The sequence below is a fragment of the Dendronephthya gigantea genome, unplaced genomic scaffold (assembly GCF_004324835.1).
Source record: "Dendronephthya gigantea isolate DGI-Jeju-01 unplaced genomic scaffold, DenGig_1.0 000064F, whole genome shotgun sequence".
In the NCBI taxonomy this organism is placed as follows: domain Eukaryota; kingdom Metazoa; phylum Cnidaria; class Anthozoa; order Malacalcyonacea; family Nephtheidae; genus Dendronephthya; species Dendronephthya gigantea.
This window is the reverse complement of record NW_021163074.1, coordinates 99,396-114,681: the sequence shown is the minus strand read 5'-3', so window position 1 is coordinate 114,681 and position 15,286 is coordinate 99,396. Positions and strand designations below refer to the sequence as shown.

The window sequence follows — 15,286 nt, the reverse complement described above, 5'->3', positions numbered from 1 at the left end:
TTCTTGTGTCAATTCACTTGTGTAAAAATACGTCGAGGTGAATATTCCTCGATAATCACCTCGCCTTCGGCGAATAATTGTTAAGTGTTAATTTTCTTTATGCATCATATACTTCCCTGTACACTCTTATTAATATTACGTTTTAATTTTTTGGCCTATTGATCAGTCCTTTGGCTTTGCTTATTGCGTGAAAAACTTTTGATATATTTTAATTGGCAAGAAATTTTTTTTATTTCTGGGCTTTTAAACGTTAAACACACAGGGATAACAGGTTACGATTTGTCCTGTTAAATGCATGTTTGATAAAATGAGCTTAACAGGACGTGAATCCCATTGCGAAATGAAGCAATCCCCTGGACAGAAAAGCTCTATGAAAGTTTAATATAAAGTAGAAAACTTCAGACATAAATCATTAATTATTATGCTTCCAAAAAGCTGCATAAGGGCACTTTAATTAATAATTGCATAACTCGTTCTTGCCACTTGAATATAGGTTTTCCTTATTTCCTCCAGCGACGTCTGTTAGACCAAGTTTGCGATTCTGTCGTCATTTTGATTGGCAGCGAAGGTTATCTTGGTTTTCATAAAGAGGTCATTAAGCCCTTTTATTTTGTTGTCAAAACATCGGCACTCCTTAAGCATAAAATGGCGCGATTATTTCACGGCAAAATCTCTCTTCTGTTTCCTTTCATAATCTGTTCTATTCCGGCTGCAGGTATGTTTTGTTTAATGATAAAATACGCATGCGGTTTTTCAAGTTTGTTTTGCGCATGTTTTATCTTTTACATGCATGATATAAAATTAGTGATTAAAGTATATTGTCTTTCATTGACTATCTCCGTATTGTTCTGCTCTTAAAAAGTAAGTATCGTTCCTTGAAAAGTACTCTTTTTCTTCGTTGTTTTTGTATACAAGAACAAAGTTGATTAAGATGACCACATCAACTATATTGTCTATAATATAGTTGATTCCATGACCATGGCCTGTTTCTGTGACCACGTCTGCGGCAACTTGCGTGATTATACTGCACTATATATACGCCGCTGAAATTACAATGATTCGCTCACTACAATTCTTACATCGGTAAGTCACTATTATAATTTTCAACTGCATGTTATCCTCAGCACTTTAGTAATAATCGCTGAGTGATACTGGCGAGTGATCGACTAATCTCAGCTCGAACAATGCAATGGCCAATGGCAATACACATTCTAAGCAAACCATGCATGAAAAATCACGACTACTCACTGGGTTGCAGATGTAAAGTTCAAATACATGAGCAACTTATTCGTGATCATATACATTGTTTTACAACCCTATGCCTAGCTAATAAGGTTAAGGGATATTTCAACTATATAGTTTATTTTGAGTTGTCTATTGTTTACATTAGAAACAGTGATCTTTCAGACTGATTGTTGATCTATTCGGATTATCAACACGCAGTATCTTCAATGGCAATGGGTGGTCCAGTGTACGCAATAAACACGGTGGAGGGATATATATTATATACACTTTTACCGGATAAGACGATCTAAATTGAAATAATAAGTATAAATAAACTTTTACTTTCTAGCAAAAGTTCAGTATTTGTTCTAAACACTCTCCTTCGACGAGTCTTCGCTTAAGAATCCATAATATATTAAGTTTGATCTATAGTCCACACAAACCCTAAATGCGTTATATACCCATCTATAGCTATGCGTTTCCAGTTTATGAATATTTTGGGAAACACATGAAGATAACTACTTATAAATAATGGATCTGTATATAGTCATGATCCTAGTCTTGCAACAATGTGAAAATTTAATGAAACATAAACGTCACTTGACCACCAGCTGTTCACTGCGTTTTACCATTAGTTATCATGCATGTAGTTGTCTCCCGTAGCTGTAAAAGGCCGCTAAGTGCTCCACCTCCTACTAATCAAAACATCTAAAACCAAAAATGACTTTTCATTTAAATAAAAAAAGCGTGAGAAGTTTTTCATAAGTAAATATTTACTAGCTGCCTCTAATTTGGAATTACAGCTTAGCTTCCATTTGGAGTTCTAAAAGCCGAGCCTAATAGCGTCTGGATAATTGGAATCCTATCTAGAAAATTATACATCGAAAACAGTAAATTAAGTTACTTAGTGCTATTAGCATTGATGTTTTCATGCTGTTTTCTAAAATGTTACAGTGGAATGAATTAGTTCATTTTCGCGTCCCGTGAATCTATAGACTAATTTTATGCGTTATTTTATGCAAGACGATGCAAGTTGCAAGTCGCGCTTGCATGCAACTTTGACTCAGGGGTGGATCCAGCGCTAGTGCACAAATTTGCATTACAAAACAAAGTGGTTATTTTTAGCAGTTTTCTTGTGTGATGCAATTTAGTGCACTAGTGCTGGATCCACTCCTGCTTTGACTACTGCCAGTACTGGACGTTGACGTCTTTAAAAACTACAGACGGTTTAAAGTTTGCGCTAATCACACTCGTTGGACCATCCTACAATCAATTTTAAACGCACCCTGGTCACTTGTAATCAAAGCGAGAATAGTGAGAACGGAAGTTACGGAATACGAAACTATCATTTGTTCACATGCATCAATAACATTGAATGGTGGGGAAAGGGGCCGGGGGTGAAGTTTAACCCCCCCCCGTTTTCCCCATCATTCAATGTTATTGATGCATTTAGCAACATCTGCACATGTCTTATAGGTCTGAATACTGACATTGATTAGGGGGAGGGAAAGTAAATTATTGCAGAACGGAGTTGTTTGTTTACATGTCACAAGACTTTTGAAACTGATTGTGGCTTCAGTTTAATGTCGCAGTTTAAATTTCGTATCTTATGATCCATTATCCTCTACTGGTGGTAGAACCGCATTGTCGATACTGGTCTTAAGGCCGAAATTTACAAAAGATGTAGTTAAGGGAAATGAAGTACTTTGTTGTTTTAAAGGAATTTTCTTTATTTCTGAGCACAAACAATTAACGACTGGTTCTCGTATGTCGCCGACAGTCGGTGATGGATGTTGGTGCTCAGAAATAAAGAAAAACAATAAAATACTTCAATAAATAAATAATATACCAAAAATAAATAAAACAATAAAGTACTTCATTTGTCAATGAAGTACATTCGGCCGAGATTGCCACTCATCCCGTTTTGACCATATGACTAATTTTTCGTTTCATGTTTCTAGTATTAGCATTATCTTCATCAGATTATCGTGTTCAAACCGAGACGGTTGGTTCAGACGTAGAAATCCCTTGTATCAGCGACGATTCATGTCTATCCACAATGCTCCGTTATAGTTCGGCTCCTAACTTATCCGAAAGAACACTTCTTATGCACCGCTTCAAAGGTCAAGGTTTCAAGATTTACGAAAGTTATAAAGGACGCGTCGCACTTCATAATTCAACGAAAGTAATCTTGCAGAATGTCAGAGTTAATGATAGTGGATTCTATGTATGTAATGTTTATTTTAAAAACGGCTCAGATGACATCTACAGAATTCATTTGAAAATTGGAGGTACTCATCTACCATAGGCATAGCTAGCGTCAATCAATGGGGCGGGGACATGTTCATATATAATTTATGTTAGTTCATGTTCGATGACCGTAAAATGCGTAGCCATAGGAAGGAGCCGAAAACTATAGTGAAGATACTGGGATCCTTGGGTGCCATCACACAACCTAGTCCCTCCAGCTGATCTGAGATCATGACGTCATAAAGCGTGTCGACAAAACTGAGTTATCATGTTCCTGGTGTTATTTGTCCCTATTCTTCCAACTAATAGTATAAAGGGTGAAAAATTTAAATTCTAATTTACAGTTGGGAAAAAATAAACGTGTTTTCATATAAATAAAATAAAATTACTTGATATATTCGAGTGTCGAAGCCATATGCAATGAAGGAAATTATCATTCAGTTTTGTCGAAGATCTGGCTTCTGATTGGTTGAGCTTTATACCCAGATCACCTGGCTAGGCCTCATTGCACGCTGTTCCGTGCGTATATTAATGAGATCGCGTACTAAAGAACGTATAGAGGCCTAGGGACTAGGCTGACCCAGCGACCATCGCGTAGGGGCAAAATATGGTTGGGACGAGGTTGCTTGCTTTTGATATGCATACAGTTTATAGTCGTTGTGCTCGTGATTAGCTGAACCAAGAGCAAATAACGGCTTTAGAAAATTCGCGCAGTCGCGAATTTTAAAAACTCCAGATTGATATTAGCTTGAAGAATGAGCGATCCCATATGGCAACCCTCATTATCATCTCATTATCTATTGTTTGAATAACATTCGACGCAAACAAAACGCGACGTATAACTAGTACTTATTTGAGAATCCGTTGTCTGACACAAACATTTCATATTTCACCACAAACAAAGGTATTACCTTTACTTAGGACTGTTATGAAATATGCACTAAAGTATTAAACTAATAGTGCATATTGAATGTGTCAAGGGATCAAAGATAATAGTCTTCATAGATAAACAGCTGAAGTATGTTTTTTTTGTAAATGTCTGTTTCTCATCTATACAGGGTGTATCAAAAAAAACGCAACCACTTAATATTCTAAAATTCATATTGTTCATAAGCTCAATAGATTTTATGCCCCTGGGATTTTAAAATGGCTTCTAATCGTACAGTTCAACTGCTAATGGTCAAATTAATCAGCTAAACTAATAATGGTGCAGCTTACAACCGAACAACGAGCTTTTATTGTCGTGCATGATAACTTGAATGCTAACTGTCGACCTTGTAAAATAAATTGTAAATAAAATTTTACTCGTTAAATACTTTCATTTCTGCTCGTTGGTTTACGCACCCGACTTTGTTTACCGACGATTGTCCCGCTAGAATATGATTACAAGCTTTCTCGCATTCCAGGGGCCAAACGTCTTTTGTGTTGTAGAACAAAGAGGATATTCATGAATATTAAGTGGTTGCGTTTTTTTTGATACACCCTGTACAGGGTGTCCCAAAAAAAACGAAAACTATTGAAATCACTCATTGTTAAAATTTGAATGCCGTGTTAACGAATTTCAGCCCGTGGGGATTTAATGCAACTTATAAAATGCTAAATGCTTTGTGTTGCTAGAGAAAGGGGACATGTCGAAGGTCATGGTCCTTGAGATGCACATCTAAATAATGTTATCCATATTTGTAAATTGTAAATATTGTTGATTAATAAATATCATTTTTGCGAATAAGCAAATTTTACTGCATCATGTATGCATACGTAAAAATGAGTATGGTAAACATTTATACACCTGTGGGTCCCAACAGAGTGCTTAGGCATTCAAACTCCAACAATTGCATTGTTATGGGTGATTTCAATAGTTTTCGTTTTTTTTGGGACACCCTGTAGGTCAGCGACATTCGGCGTATGCTTTTGTCTGTTACATAGAGAAGTGCATTCTTATTTTGAATAAATTTTATTCGTCAACTAATACATGGCCGACTGTCGGTGACTAATGAGAACTTGACTTAGGCCCAGGTTATGGTTGTACGTCGCATTTTCGTCGTGTCGAATGCATTTCGAATGCATTGAATACACAATGGTAATGAGCTGATAAACCTTATTAAGCTTCATTAACATCTCATTCTCTATTGTTCGAATTGCATTCGACGCGACCATGCAAAATGCGACTATTAACCTAAACAATAACAGGCTCTAATTTATTACGTCTATTTCTTAGTTGCTCCGAAAATCAAACCGTTAAAAGATATTGCAGTCCTCGAAAAAAGCTCGGTTAAAGTTGCGTGTGATGTACAAGGCCAACCATCTCCTAATGTTTCCTGGATTCACGCTGGCTTAAGTCAATATCGTCTTATTGCTAGAAGCTATTTATTGAAACTAAAGCATGTAGCGACATCCCAATCTGGCGAGTACATTTGCCTTGCTGAAAACTACATGGGCGTCGCTGAAGGATTTTTAAGGATAAATGTATATGGTAAGTCAACAGATGCACTAGAGCTTCGTGTACTAAAATTTTACGGTTCTATAAGACGCTATAATTGAGCTTTACAAGATAGTTTTAGTAAATAGCTCGGATCCCTAAGTATAGCCTCACAGCTAAAATCATACAGTCCGGCCGCCATGTTCTAATATTTCTATTTTAATTCCACATAGCCATTATATTAGTTATTAGTGTTATCGTTATTGTCATGTATAGTATTTTTGTTCTTTTACTTAAGCAAGCAGTAGCGAAGTAATTTAGGGTCGTTCCTCCATTGCAACATGATGATGGTTTTCATAGCAAAGCATTTATCAAGTTTTTTAAATCAATAAATTGACTTTGGAACAGCTAAACTAGATTGGTACCCGGCGTACACCCAATTTTACAAGTTTTCATGCAAGCACGGATGAAATGGCCACGGAAACCCGTTTTGGCCGTGCCGATATAAATTGACTGTAGTGTAAACCCGTGTGTAAACGGGGCTTTGATGTGAGATTTTTATATTGACTCGTATAGGTATTTGGATCGCGCGAAGCTTTTCCGATTCTAAATAAGCAAGCGACCCATGTCACGCTTTGGGCACTCCGGGATTAGAGCATGGGCGTGTTGCCAAAATGAAAAGAGAGGTCCCTTTTAAAATACATTATAATTAAGATGGGATGCTTGACACTTAGCACGTGCAGTTTTAAGACTGCAATCTAATCCGTTTTCATTTGCTAGCAATCTAAAACTGTATCAACTGTTGTATACATAATTTTTGTAGAGTAAAGGCGCGTTTAAACTTGCAAGTTTTGCTGCGATTTTCTTCTTTTGAAAGATATAAACGAGTGAATTAGTTACGGATCAGTGTTCAAACTTCAAATTGAACCTTGTGCATATCCAAGCATTCGTAACTAATCACTCATTCACATCTATCAAAAGAAGAAAATCGCAGCAAAATTCGGGTCCTACGATATCATTATTCTCTTTAGAGAAGCCTCGTATACAAGAATTCTTTCATAATGGATCACTGGACGGTGTTGTTTGGCAATACCAAGACCTTAAATTGCAATGTGAAGTTGCGCGTAATCATGTCTTGCCAATTCAAAGCTATAAACTTTATCGCAATGGCAAACTAATGATGAAACAGAGCAACACGGGCGTGTTCTTGATATCGAGCGTTAGATTGCAAGATTCTGGAAATTATACATGTGTACCTGAGACCGATCTGGGCCATGGTGTGAATAAATCTCTAAGGCTTTATGTGAAAGGTTAGAAGATTTTTTAGTTTAAAGGCCCGTTTACACTTTCAATTTGTGCTGCGATTTTATGTGCGATTTTCTACTTTCGATAGATGTGGACGAGTGAATTAGTTACGGATGTTCAAATAAGAGCTCGTACACATTAGAGCACTCGTAACTAATCACTCGTTCACATCTATCAAAAGATGAAAATGGCACATAAATCGCAACAAAAAACGCGTGTGAACGGGTCTTTCAATATAGGTTGGGTCAGGTCATTATTTATAGTGAGGCTGAAGAGAGAATGTTGGGGTAAAATGAAAAAAATGGGAATGTGTGGGGTGGAGTAAAACAAAAGTGAGAGGTGGAGAAAGAAAAATGAACAATACAATCATTTTCAACATAAAAATCTGAAATGTAACAAGAGCTGTACAATCTATTGTTTTCTATCAAACCTTTCTGAGAGCAGATAAGGTCGGTCGATGATGCGGTGACGAAGAGGAAACGCCGCTTCTCACCTCAACTATCTATTCTACACTGAGGGATGGTCCACATAGTTCCTAGCCAATCTGCCAATCAGCACTTAAATTTTGCAAATTATCATAATCGGCTTGTTATAAAAGGATATAAAACAAAACTATCAAGCTTAGCTCTGCTAGTTGCGTCGTGTATAGCGGGAATTACAGTGATCGGGCTTTCTTCACCGTGTGAAACTTCTAGTTAATATTCTATCCTTGGCATTGGAGAGCAAGAGACTGAATACGTTTAATCCCAATGAGGATATGAATATTAACAATACTACACCCACACCCCCCCCTTCCCCGTTGTCTTTTTGCTTCTATGTTATAATTATAATAAGTAATAAAAATAGAACGAATTAAATCGTGCAATTAATGCCATTTTGTAGTTTCTCGCGTACAAATTTATCATTTAATTGCACTCCTATTCGTTCTATTACGTATACCATTATATTTATCATCTGTCATAATCTCTTTTAGCTCAATCCGAACAATTCAAAGGCGATTTAACATCAACAAGTGACACATTAAACCGCAGGGTTGTAACAGGTATGAAATTTTAAATAGCTCAAAAAAATCTTTCCTCTCGTGTACGGGCATAGTCATGGGTGGAATAGGGGTTCGGACACTACCACTTTAGGGGTCCGCACTCTACCACTTCACCACCTGAATTCGGTTTCACCATCCTCAATGGGTCTCGCATGTTTTCTGATGCAATGAGTCCAACGATGCACCATCCTCGCCACACAAAATTTATGTTGTGTTATAGCGCTTGTGTATTTCATATATAGTTAGACCTTCCCGCTTATTTTGGACTGGCTACATTGCTCCTGATGCCCGGCGAAGCAGTTTAAAATTGACAATAGTTGATAAAATGTCTCGGCTGATTGTTTATTTTTTTAATGCGACAGGCGGCAGAAAACGACGTTCAAAACTGGCCTCACGTGTGCTCTCTTAAAACAGTACACCCTCACTAAAATAAATTTTCCCAAAAAAACTTAATTTACTCCAAAAATTGGTTTGGTAATCACCTTATCTAACGGATACCTTTGCTCAACAATGAAATTGGTGTAAAAGCCTTATAAATCAAATTTCACATGATTGCATATGCTAATTACCTAACGTGACGACGATAAACCCTCAGCGGTCATCTTTAAAAATCTAGCTAGCGCATTTGCATTCGAAGCCTCTGCGGAGGAGAGAGCGATAAACCTGAAGTGGGAATTCTGCTCCATGCAAACCATGGATATATAATTACATTATGCATATACAACCGTAACTACATCATTTGCATGGTGTCTTCATATTACTGCATATATATATGCATGCTTGATATACATAAACTATTCAAAACCGTGCAACCGATAACCAAACTGGATTTTTTGCCCAAAACTGAATGATTTTTTACTGATGATTGATGATTTTTTGCCAAAACACGGGGGGTTGGAAAACTAAGATGGGCGCATTCCCTATTTGAAGTTAGTGTGAAATTATGACTTTCCATCTGCGATCCATTTCACTGCACTGAAAAGAAAATCCATTCCAGAAGTATATACTCAATCAGTTGCAACTCAGTGGTTGCAACGCATTTAGACCGTTCTACATGGGGGACCTTGGAACAAGGTTGAGAAGCCTGTTCTTTCATTCTTTCGTATTTGGTTTTACATTTTACAACTGATGCAAGTTATATTTACGTAATTTCGGTTAGTTTTTAACTTTCGTTTCTGTGTAGTGTCGCCTGTGACATTTGACACTTGGAAGAACGCATCTGCTGACGGTGGTTCTGCGGAGTGCCATGGTTCACATCTTTTGTTAACTTTTTTGTGGTTTTTCTTGGCAAACCTTCTGATTCTGCATTGAAGATGTGATAAGGCAGGACATTTCACGCCAAAATGCCGGTCCTCTTGAGCAATTATTATATTTCAAATTTAACATATTAATGAGTTAATGACTGCCGCATGCAGTGATAGCCAAATAAGGGGCTGTTTACATGAGCCCGGTTACCCGAGATTGAACGAAGCGTGAGACGATTTGAGGTATCAAAATGACCAGATAACATAATCTTGGAACTTGGAAGTCGTATAATCACCACAACAATAGCATGTCCTTGTTCGGTGTCAGAAAGACGTATTTCATGACCAGATAACATAATCTTGGAACTTGGAAGTCGTATAATCACCACATCAATAACATGTCCTTGTTCGGTGTCAGAAAGACTTATTTCAATACCTCAAAGTCCTCTCACGGCTTCGTTGAATCTCCGGTAACCGGGCCTATGTAAATAGCCCCTAAGTCGCTAACCAAATTCATAAATTGTATACTATATATTTATTATAATGCCTATGATAAGATTTTCAAGTAGTTATATTGCATGACTTAAATATTTCAAGTTGAAGTTTTTAGTATATAGTTTTCAGAACAAGCTGGATGACTGCATCGGAACTTTAAAAACAATAATTTCATTTATTTTCATCTAAAATCATCTAAAACAAAAAGAGTTGAAGCATTTGTCGGCTATTTTTTGTGTTGGAGGCCAAACAATGTTCACATGCAATGTTCAAAGCACATAGTTCAATTCTCTCCATCTCGTTCTGCGAGAATTACCTGGTCAAAAAGATGTCACTGATGGATAAAGAAATTTAGCTCTGTTGTTGAAAGTCAGTTCATATGCAGCTATTTCTTTGGATTCTACCTTTTATTAACTTATACCAATTGCTTGGTTTCCATTTTGACCGTCCTTGGTGATCACTGACGTAACATTTCCCACCAAAGCAAGATCAGTTCTGTTTCCATCATTATACGTGAGTTACAAGTATACTTCTTATTAACAGTGAATACTAAGTAAAAATTCAGTTACCAACAAGGTTTTAGATAAGATCATTATTAAGTACTGTGGTGTATTGAAATCAACTGCATGGTGTATCAAAGCATTCTTGTACAAACGCTAGTTTTGTATCTTGACTTAATTGTGCTAGATGATTACTGGAAATGTTATATATAAAATATAATATATATATTATAAACACGCGTCAACTAAACCGGCTAAGTACTCGTGATCAGTCTGAAAATCCTGAAGTTATATAACAATATATAGCCAATCAATTCGACAGTTTTATGATTTTTATCCAATAATGTAAAATTTCCACTCAAATTTCTACTCAAATTTTACCCAACTGACCAAGTAGTGAAAGAAATTTGAACAAAAATTTCTTTTTAACATCTCTATTAAATTGTCTTAATTTGAATTAAATTAATGAAATATGAAAACGTATATACTGTGTTGTGTAAATTAAATTGCAATTTTGGAGACATTTTTGGAGACATTTTTCCCTGTGAATACATGTAGACCGTTTATGTCATTGATTGAAACATTTCTAGTGAATTGACGAAACGGCTGATCACTATAAATTATCTGTCCTATTCGCAAGTTCGCAAACGAATTTGCAGGAATTTTCAAATATCCCGAAATAATTAACGTTGTCCAGTCAACCTTGATATCCAACGTTATCTTAACGTTTTGTTTAAACGTTGGCCGAACGTTGCATTAACGTCGGACATTAGGTTATATGAACATTGAGTTGAACGTTGTACGGACGTCGTATTAAAGTCGGGCTTTAACGTTAATCCTAACGTTAATATACCACGTTCCTATGAGTTCACAAAAAAACGTTGACCCAACGTTAAAAAAACAACGTTATCCAAGCGTTCGACGAACATTAATACACGTTGATACAACGTGATTGTTCTAGCTGGGAAATCGTAACAGAAGATAACAAAACAAGTATCTAAATGGGGAATTAAAATTTCTCATTAGAAATTTATTTTCATGCAGTCATGAAAGAAACTAGAAAGTCAAGTGAACGTTGTCTTCCATCAGCATCACTTCAACAGGTATCAAATTGATTTTGGCAATTTCTAATATGCGGTTTCGGTGACAAAATAATTTTCAGTGCATCAGTGTATATGTATGTGCTTGACTGTTAAACCCACCCACAGACCCACCGCAGCAGACGTGGGTTTTGGTTGGACTAATGCCAATTAATGGCATTTCGCTCAACAGTCTCAGATCTAATGCATGCATGTGTTTGCCGCAGACGAGACTCGCGAGAGCTTTTGTTTTTTAGCATTAATTCACAATGAAGGGAAATCTATAGATATATTCATCGAATTATACACTCACATTATAAAAGCACGTATTTTTATTGGCTTCTCAATTCATTTAATATACCGAGCTTACAAATCCACGCACGTGCATGGAGAAAAGATCAACCACAATGGAATTTTTGCACACGACCACGCATGTCGAATTCCGCAGACTGAAAAACCCGACTATTTATTATCTTTTTATTCGAAATGTACGAACTAGATGGCTATAAATTATGCTGTCGTTTGCAGCAGCGTTAACTTGCAACCGATAAATGGATTAGCTTACATATTGCTGTGCGTATAAATATACATAGAAATGTTTTTAACAACACATCTGCTATACAGTACGGCCAGTGACTGGCCGCGGCAACTGTATGAGAGACGACCAGCGCAAGGCTTCAAGGCGTGGATGGAGCACAAACTTAAATTTGTAGGCGCTAAGATGTCATCAAACTTATCGAGTTCTCATCAAACTTCTCCTAAAGACCTACGTATTATATTCGTATCTGATTATATATTCTAAAGTGGTACTTAAATATTTTCAAGTAAATTCCATACTCTTAGTAACCTCGTTTCCAAGGAATTTCCCTTTCTGTTTTTAGGGGAAATACCTGGGAGAAACTGACATTCTTATTTACATAACCGCAAAGATTTTGTTAAATGCGATGGAAACGAGTCCTTGGGCTGTCATAAACTGGCCCATGGCTTTACCTGGCTAATCGTATTTCTATACCATTTACTGAGCGGTCTGAGTCATGATGATGCGTCTATTTTTATATCAATTCCCCGTTTAACTAATTATCTCAAATTTTTCAATTCTGTATTATTCATCCACTTTTCCAGCGTTCGCTTTTGCTGTCCATCACATTTATCAACTGGCAATCCATTATGTCCTTGTGGATCCTGCGCAATCTTCATGCATATCCTACAGTACAGCGGTAGTCCGTCCCACCACTGCCCTATTGGCGAGGTATAATACTCTTTTGGGAATTGAAAACCCTCGTACTTCCATTTTAAATATTTATTGTACTCCTTCTCGTCCTGTGACAGTCTTAGCAGATATTCCGCTAATGCTTTTGGTGAAGTAAAGTCCTTTACCTTAATCACGGATTTATTCAAATTACCCCACTTAAGAACCTCGTCAATTTTATCCGTTCCTAACCAAACAGGTACGCTTCCAGCTGAAAGTGCACTGTATATTTTTTCAGTCATATAATAGTCGCAGTCTGCGTTTGGGAAAACCAAACTAAATTTATAATTCCTTTGCATTTCCATAACGGAATTTTCTCCATGACTCATTTCCCTCTTTACAAACCATTGTTGATTTTTCAAACAAGCACCATATGAATCTACATCTATGTAGTTCATAAGTTCAACAACATAACGCGTTCGTACAGGTTCACAGTGACTCAGTGCCACGATTACCAATCCTGTTTTTTTAAAAAACGGCAGCGGCGGTTCTAAACTTGGCTTCAAAAATCTCGGACACGGAAAGTCTGAATCTAATCGATAACTAGCCAAGTAATTGAACTGCCGCATTATGTCAGGGTTGCGAAGGGAAGGTGTAAAAATAGGATTCTCGTTTGTGTGTAAAATCCATGTTAAATTTTTGAAAACTTTCGGAGGAAGTTCATTTGTGTTTCTGGAGTGAATGATTAAGGCTGATGCATCATGGACGCGACTTTTGTCTATTGTAAGTTCGCATTTAATTGGACAATTTTGTCCAGTTAAGAAATATGGCCAATCTCCGGGTTTTAAATTGACGGGCGGTTTTCCACTGAATATTTTACTCCAGTATAAAACCATAACTTTTTGTTGTTTGGTTGATTCGAAATTTTGATACGGTGTTTTATTTTCTATTTTGCCATGTTTTTTACCTTTCTCGCGAAGACTTTCTCCATCTCCTCCATCTCCTTGTCTTTCGTTTATATTCAGTCCGATAGCCCTTTTAATACTGCTTTCCCACGCAACCAAGATGAAAATTGAAATACCGACGAAGGCCAAGAAAAACAATCCATAAAATGTCACTCTAAACGCAGACCAAGACATGTATATAGATTATAGTGTAAACATTTAAAAATCTTCAACTGCATCAATTATCGTAGGTCGCGTTTGCTAATTTCAAAGAATTGATTGATTAGTAACGCCGGAAAGCTTCCGATTCATTGAATTAAAAAGAAAACTTCGATTCATTGAATTACGAAACAAAAACAGGCCTATGTAGCCACTCGAGTGTCTTCTAAATCCGACTGATACATATCACTCATGTGCGCAATATCAGGCGGAGTCATTAAAAAAAGTGTGATGACTATGCGGGGGGGGGGGGGGTTTGAAGTATATTCTTCTATAAAGTACCCTTAGGAGCTAACTGCATGGTGTCTTTTCAGCCGGCAGGCAAACTGGGCCTAAAGTATTTTTCAATTACATGGCAAGTTTCAGCAGGATTATTTTAAGACCAGGCTGAATTATTTTAAGAACAGGCTGAGTTTGTAAAGGCTGGTAGTAGACCTATTTCGATTCTTCGAGCGCTTAAAAATCCCGAATGACAATAGCTTGACCTTTTAGGGACTATAATTGCACATAAAAATGAAATAAACAAACGAAAAAGCATTGTCAAGGCGAAGTTTTCTGTACGGGTTTAAGTTTGTTTACGATTACATGACAACAACACTTGCCAAGTTTTATGCTAGTGTGCATGTACCCGAAATAATTGACATGTTTTCCTTGACAAGGAGCCTTGTTCAAAAGCTAGTCATGCCAGCTTTTCAACAAATAAATATTCTTTAAGTGTACGACTGTCAAGGAAAACTTGACAAGGAATTGCGCAGTATAAGAAGCTGCAATATCTTCGAGCCAATTGAGCGGTCTTTGGAAGTTTTATCACCTTTTTTTTTTGTTTTGAGATTCGGTCGCGTATACTTATTTTATCATATTGTCGTAAAATCTACTCGACATATATATTATCGTAAAACTCGTCAAGAAAAAGAGTTTGTCGAATTTTTTGCGTACACACGAGCAAATAAAACTTGGCAAGGAAAACTTGTTCGCATTATACACACGAGCTGACGAGCATGCAAGTTAAGTGAACTGGTCAAGAAAAGTTGTCAAGGAAAACTTGCCCGTCTATACTGGGCTTTCAGCCCGGGTAGCTCAAACCGGGCTGAAAATACTCCATGTTATCAGGTAATATTTGTAGAAACTTTCTGTCAGCAACACCAAAGTAGCTACTTTAATGTTTTCTGGCTCCGCTAACATTAAAATAGTTTAGCTTTAATTTTCATTCGTGCATGTACAGAATAAATTTGAATTCTGCAAGCCATGCAAGGAAACTTTTTCGGCTTCCCAAAACGGTAAAAAATCCAAAGTTTCAAAGATCTCGCGTTTAATTGCCAACGCGTGCACCAAATTTCTCCGAATTTTAATGACATGTGCAACACATGTCGAATCCA

The 15,286-nt window shown here is 36.9% G+C and overlaps 2 protein-coding genes across 2 annotated transcripts; one reads left to right on the top strand and one right to left on the bottom strand.

The window, feature by feature from the left end:
* Positions 1-630: 630 nt before the first annotated feature.
* On the top strand, positions 631-9,776 carry LOC114530585 (neurotrimin-like). The gene is made up of 6 exons (XM_028552164.1): positions 631-715; positions 3,186-3,515; positions 5,693-5,947; positions 6,925-7,203; positions 8,172-8,240; positions 9,424-9,776. The coding sequence occupies exons 1-6, from the start codon at positions 646-648 to the stop codon at positions 9,549-9,551; spliced, it is 1,131 nt and encodes a 376-aa protein (XP_028407965.1). The 5' UTR covers positions 631-645; the 3' UTR covers positions 9,552-9,776.
* Positions 9,777-12,635: 2,859 nt separating this feature from the next.
* Positions 12,636-13,376, bottom strand: LOC114530531 (alpha-(1,3)-fucosyltransferase 11-like). Its single transcript, XM_028552100.1, has one exon. The coding sequence runs from the start codon at positions 13,374-13,376 to the stop codon at positions 12,636-12,638; it is 741 nt and encodes a 246-aa protein (XP_028407901.1).
* Positions 13,377-15,286: the final 1,910 nt, after the last annotated feature.

Coding starts and splice junctions, on each gene's coding strand:
- LOC114530585 (XM_028552164.1), top strand. CDS start 646: ATGGCGCGATTATTTCACGGCAAAATCTCTCTTCTGTTTCCTTTCATA. Junction 3,516..5,692: donor AATTCATTTGAAAATTGGAG/GTACTCATCTAC, acceptor TCTATTTCTTAG/TTGCTCCGAAAATCAAACCG. Junction 7,204..8,171: donor TCTAAGGCTTTATGTGAAAG/GTTAGAAGATTT, acceptor AATCTCTTTTAG/CTCAATCCGAACAATTCAAA.
- LOC114530531 (XM_028552100.1), bottom strand. CDS start 13,376: ATGCGGCAGTTCAATTACTTGGCTAGTTATCGATTAGATTCAGACTTT.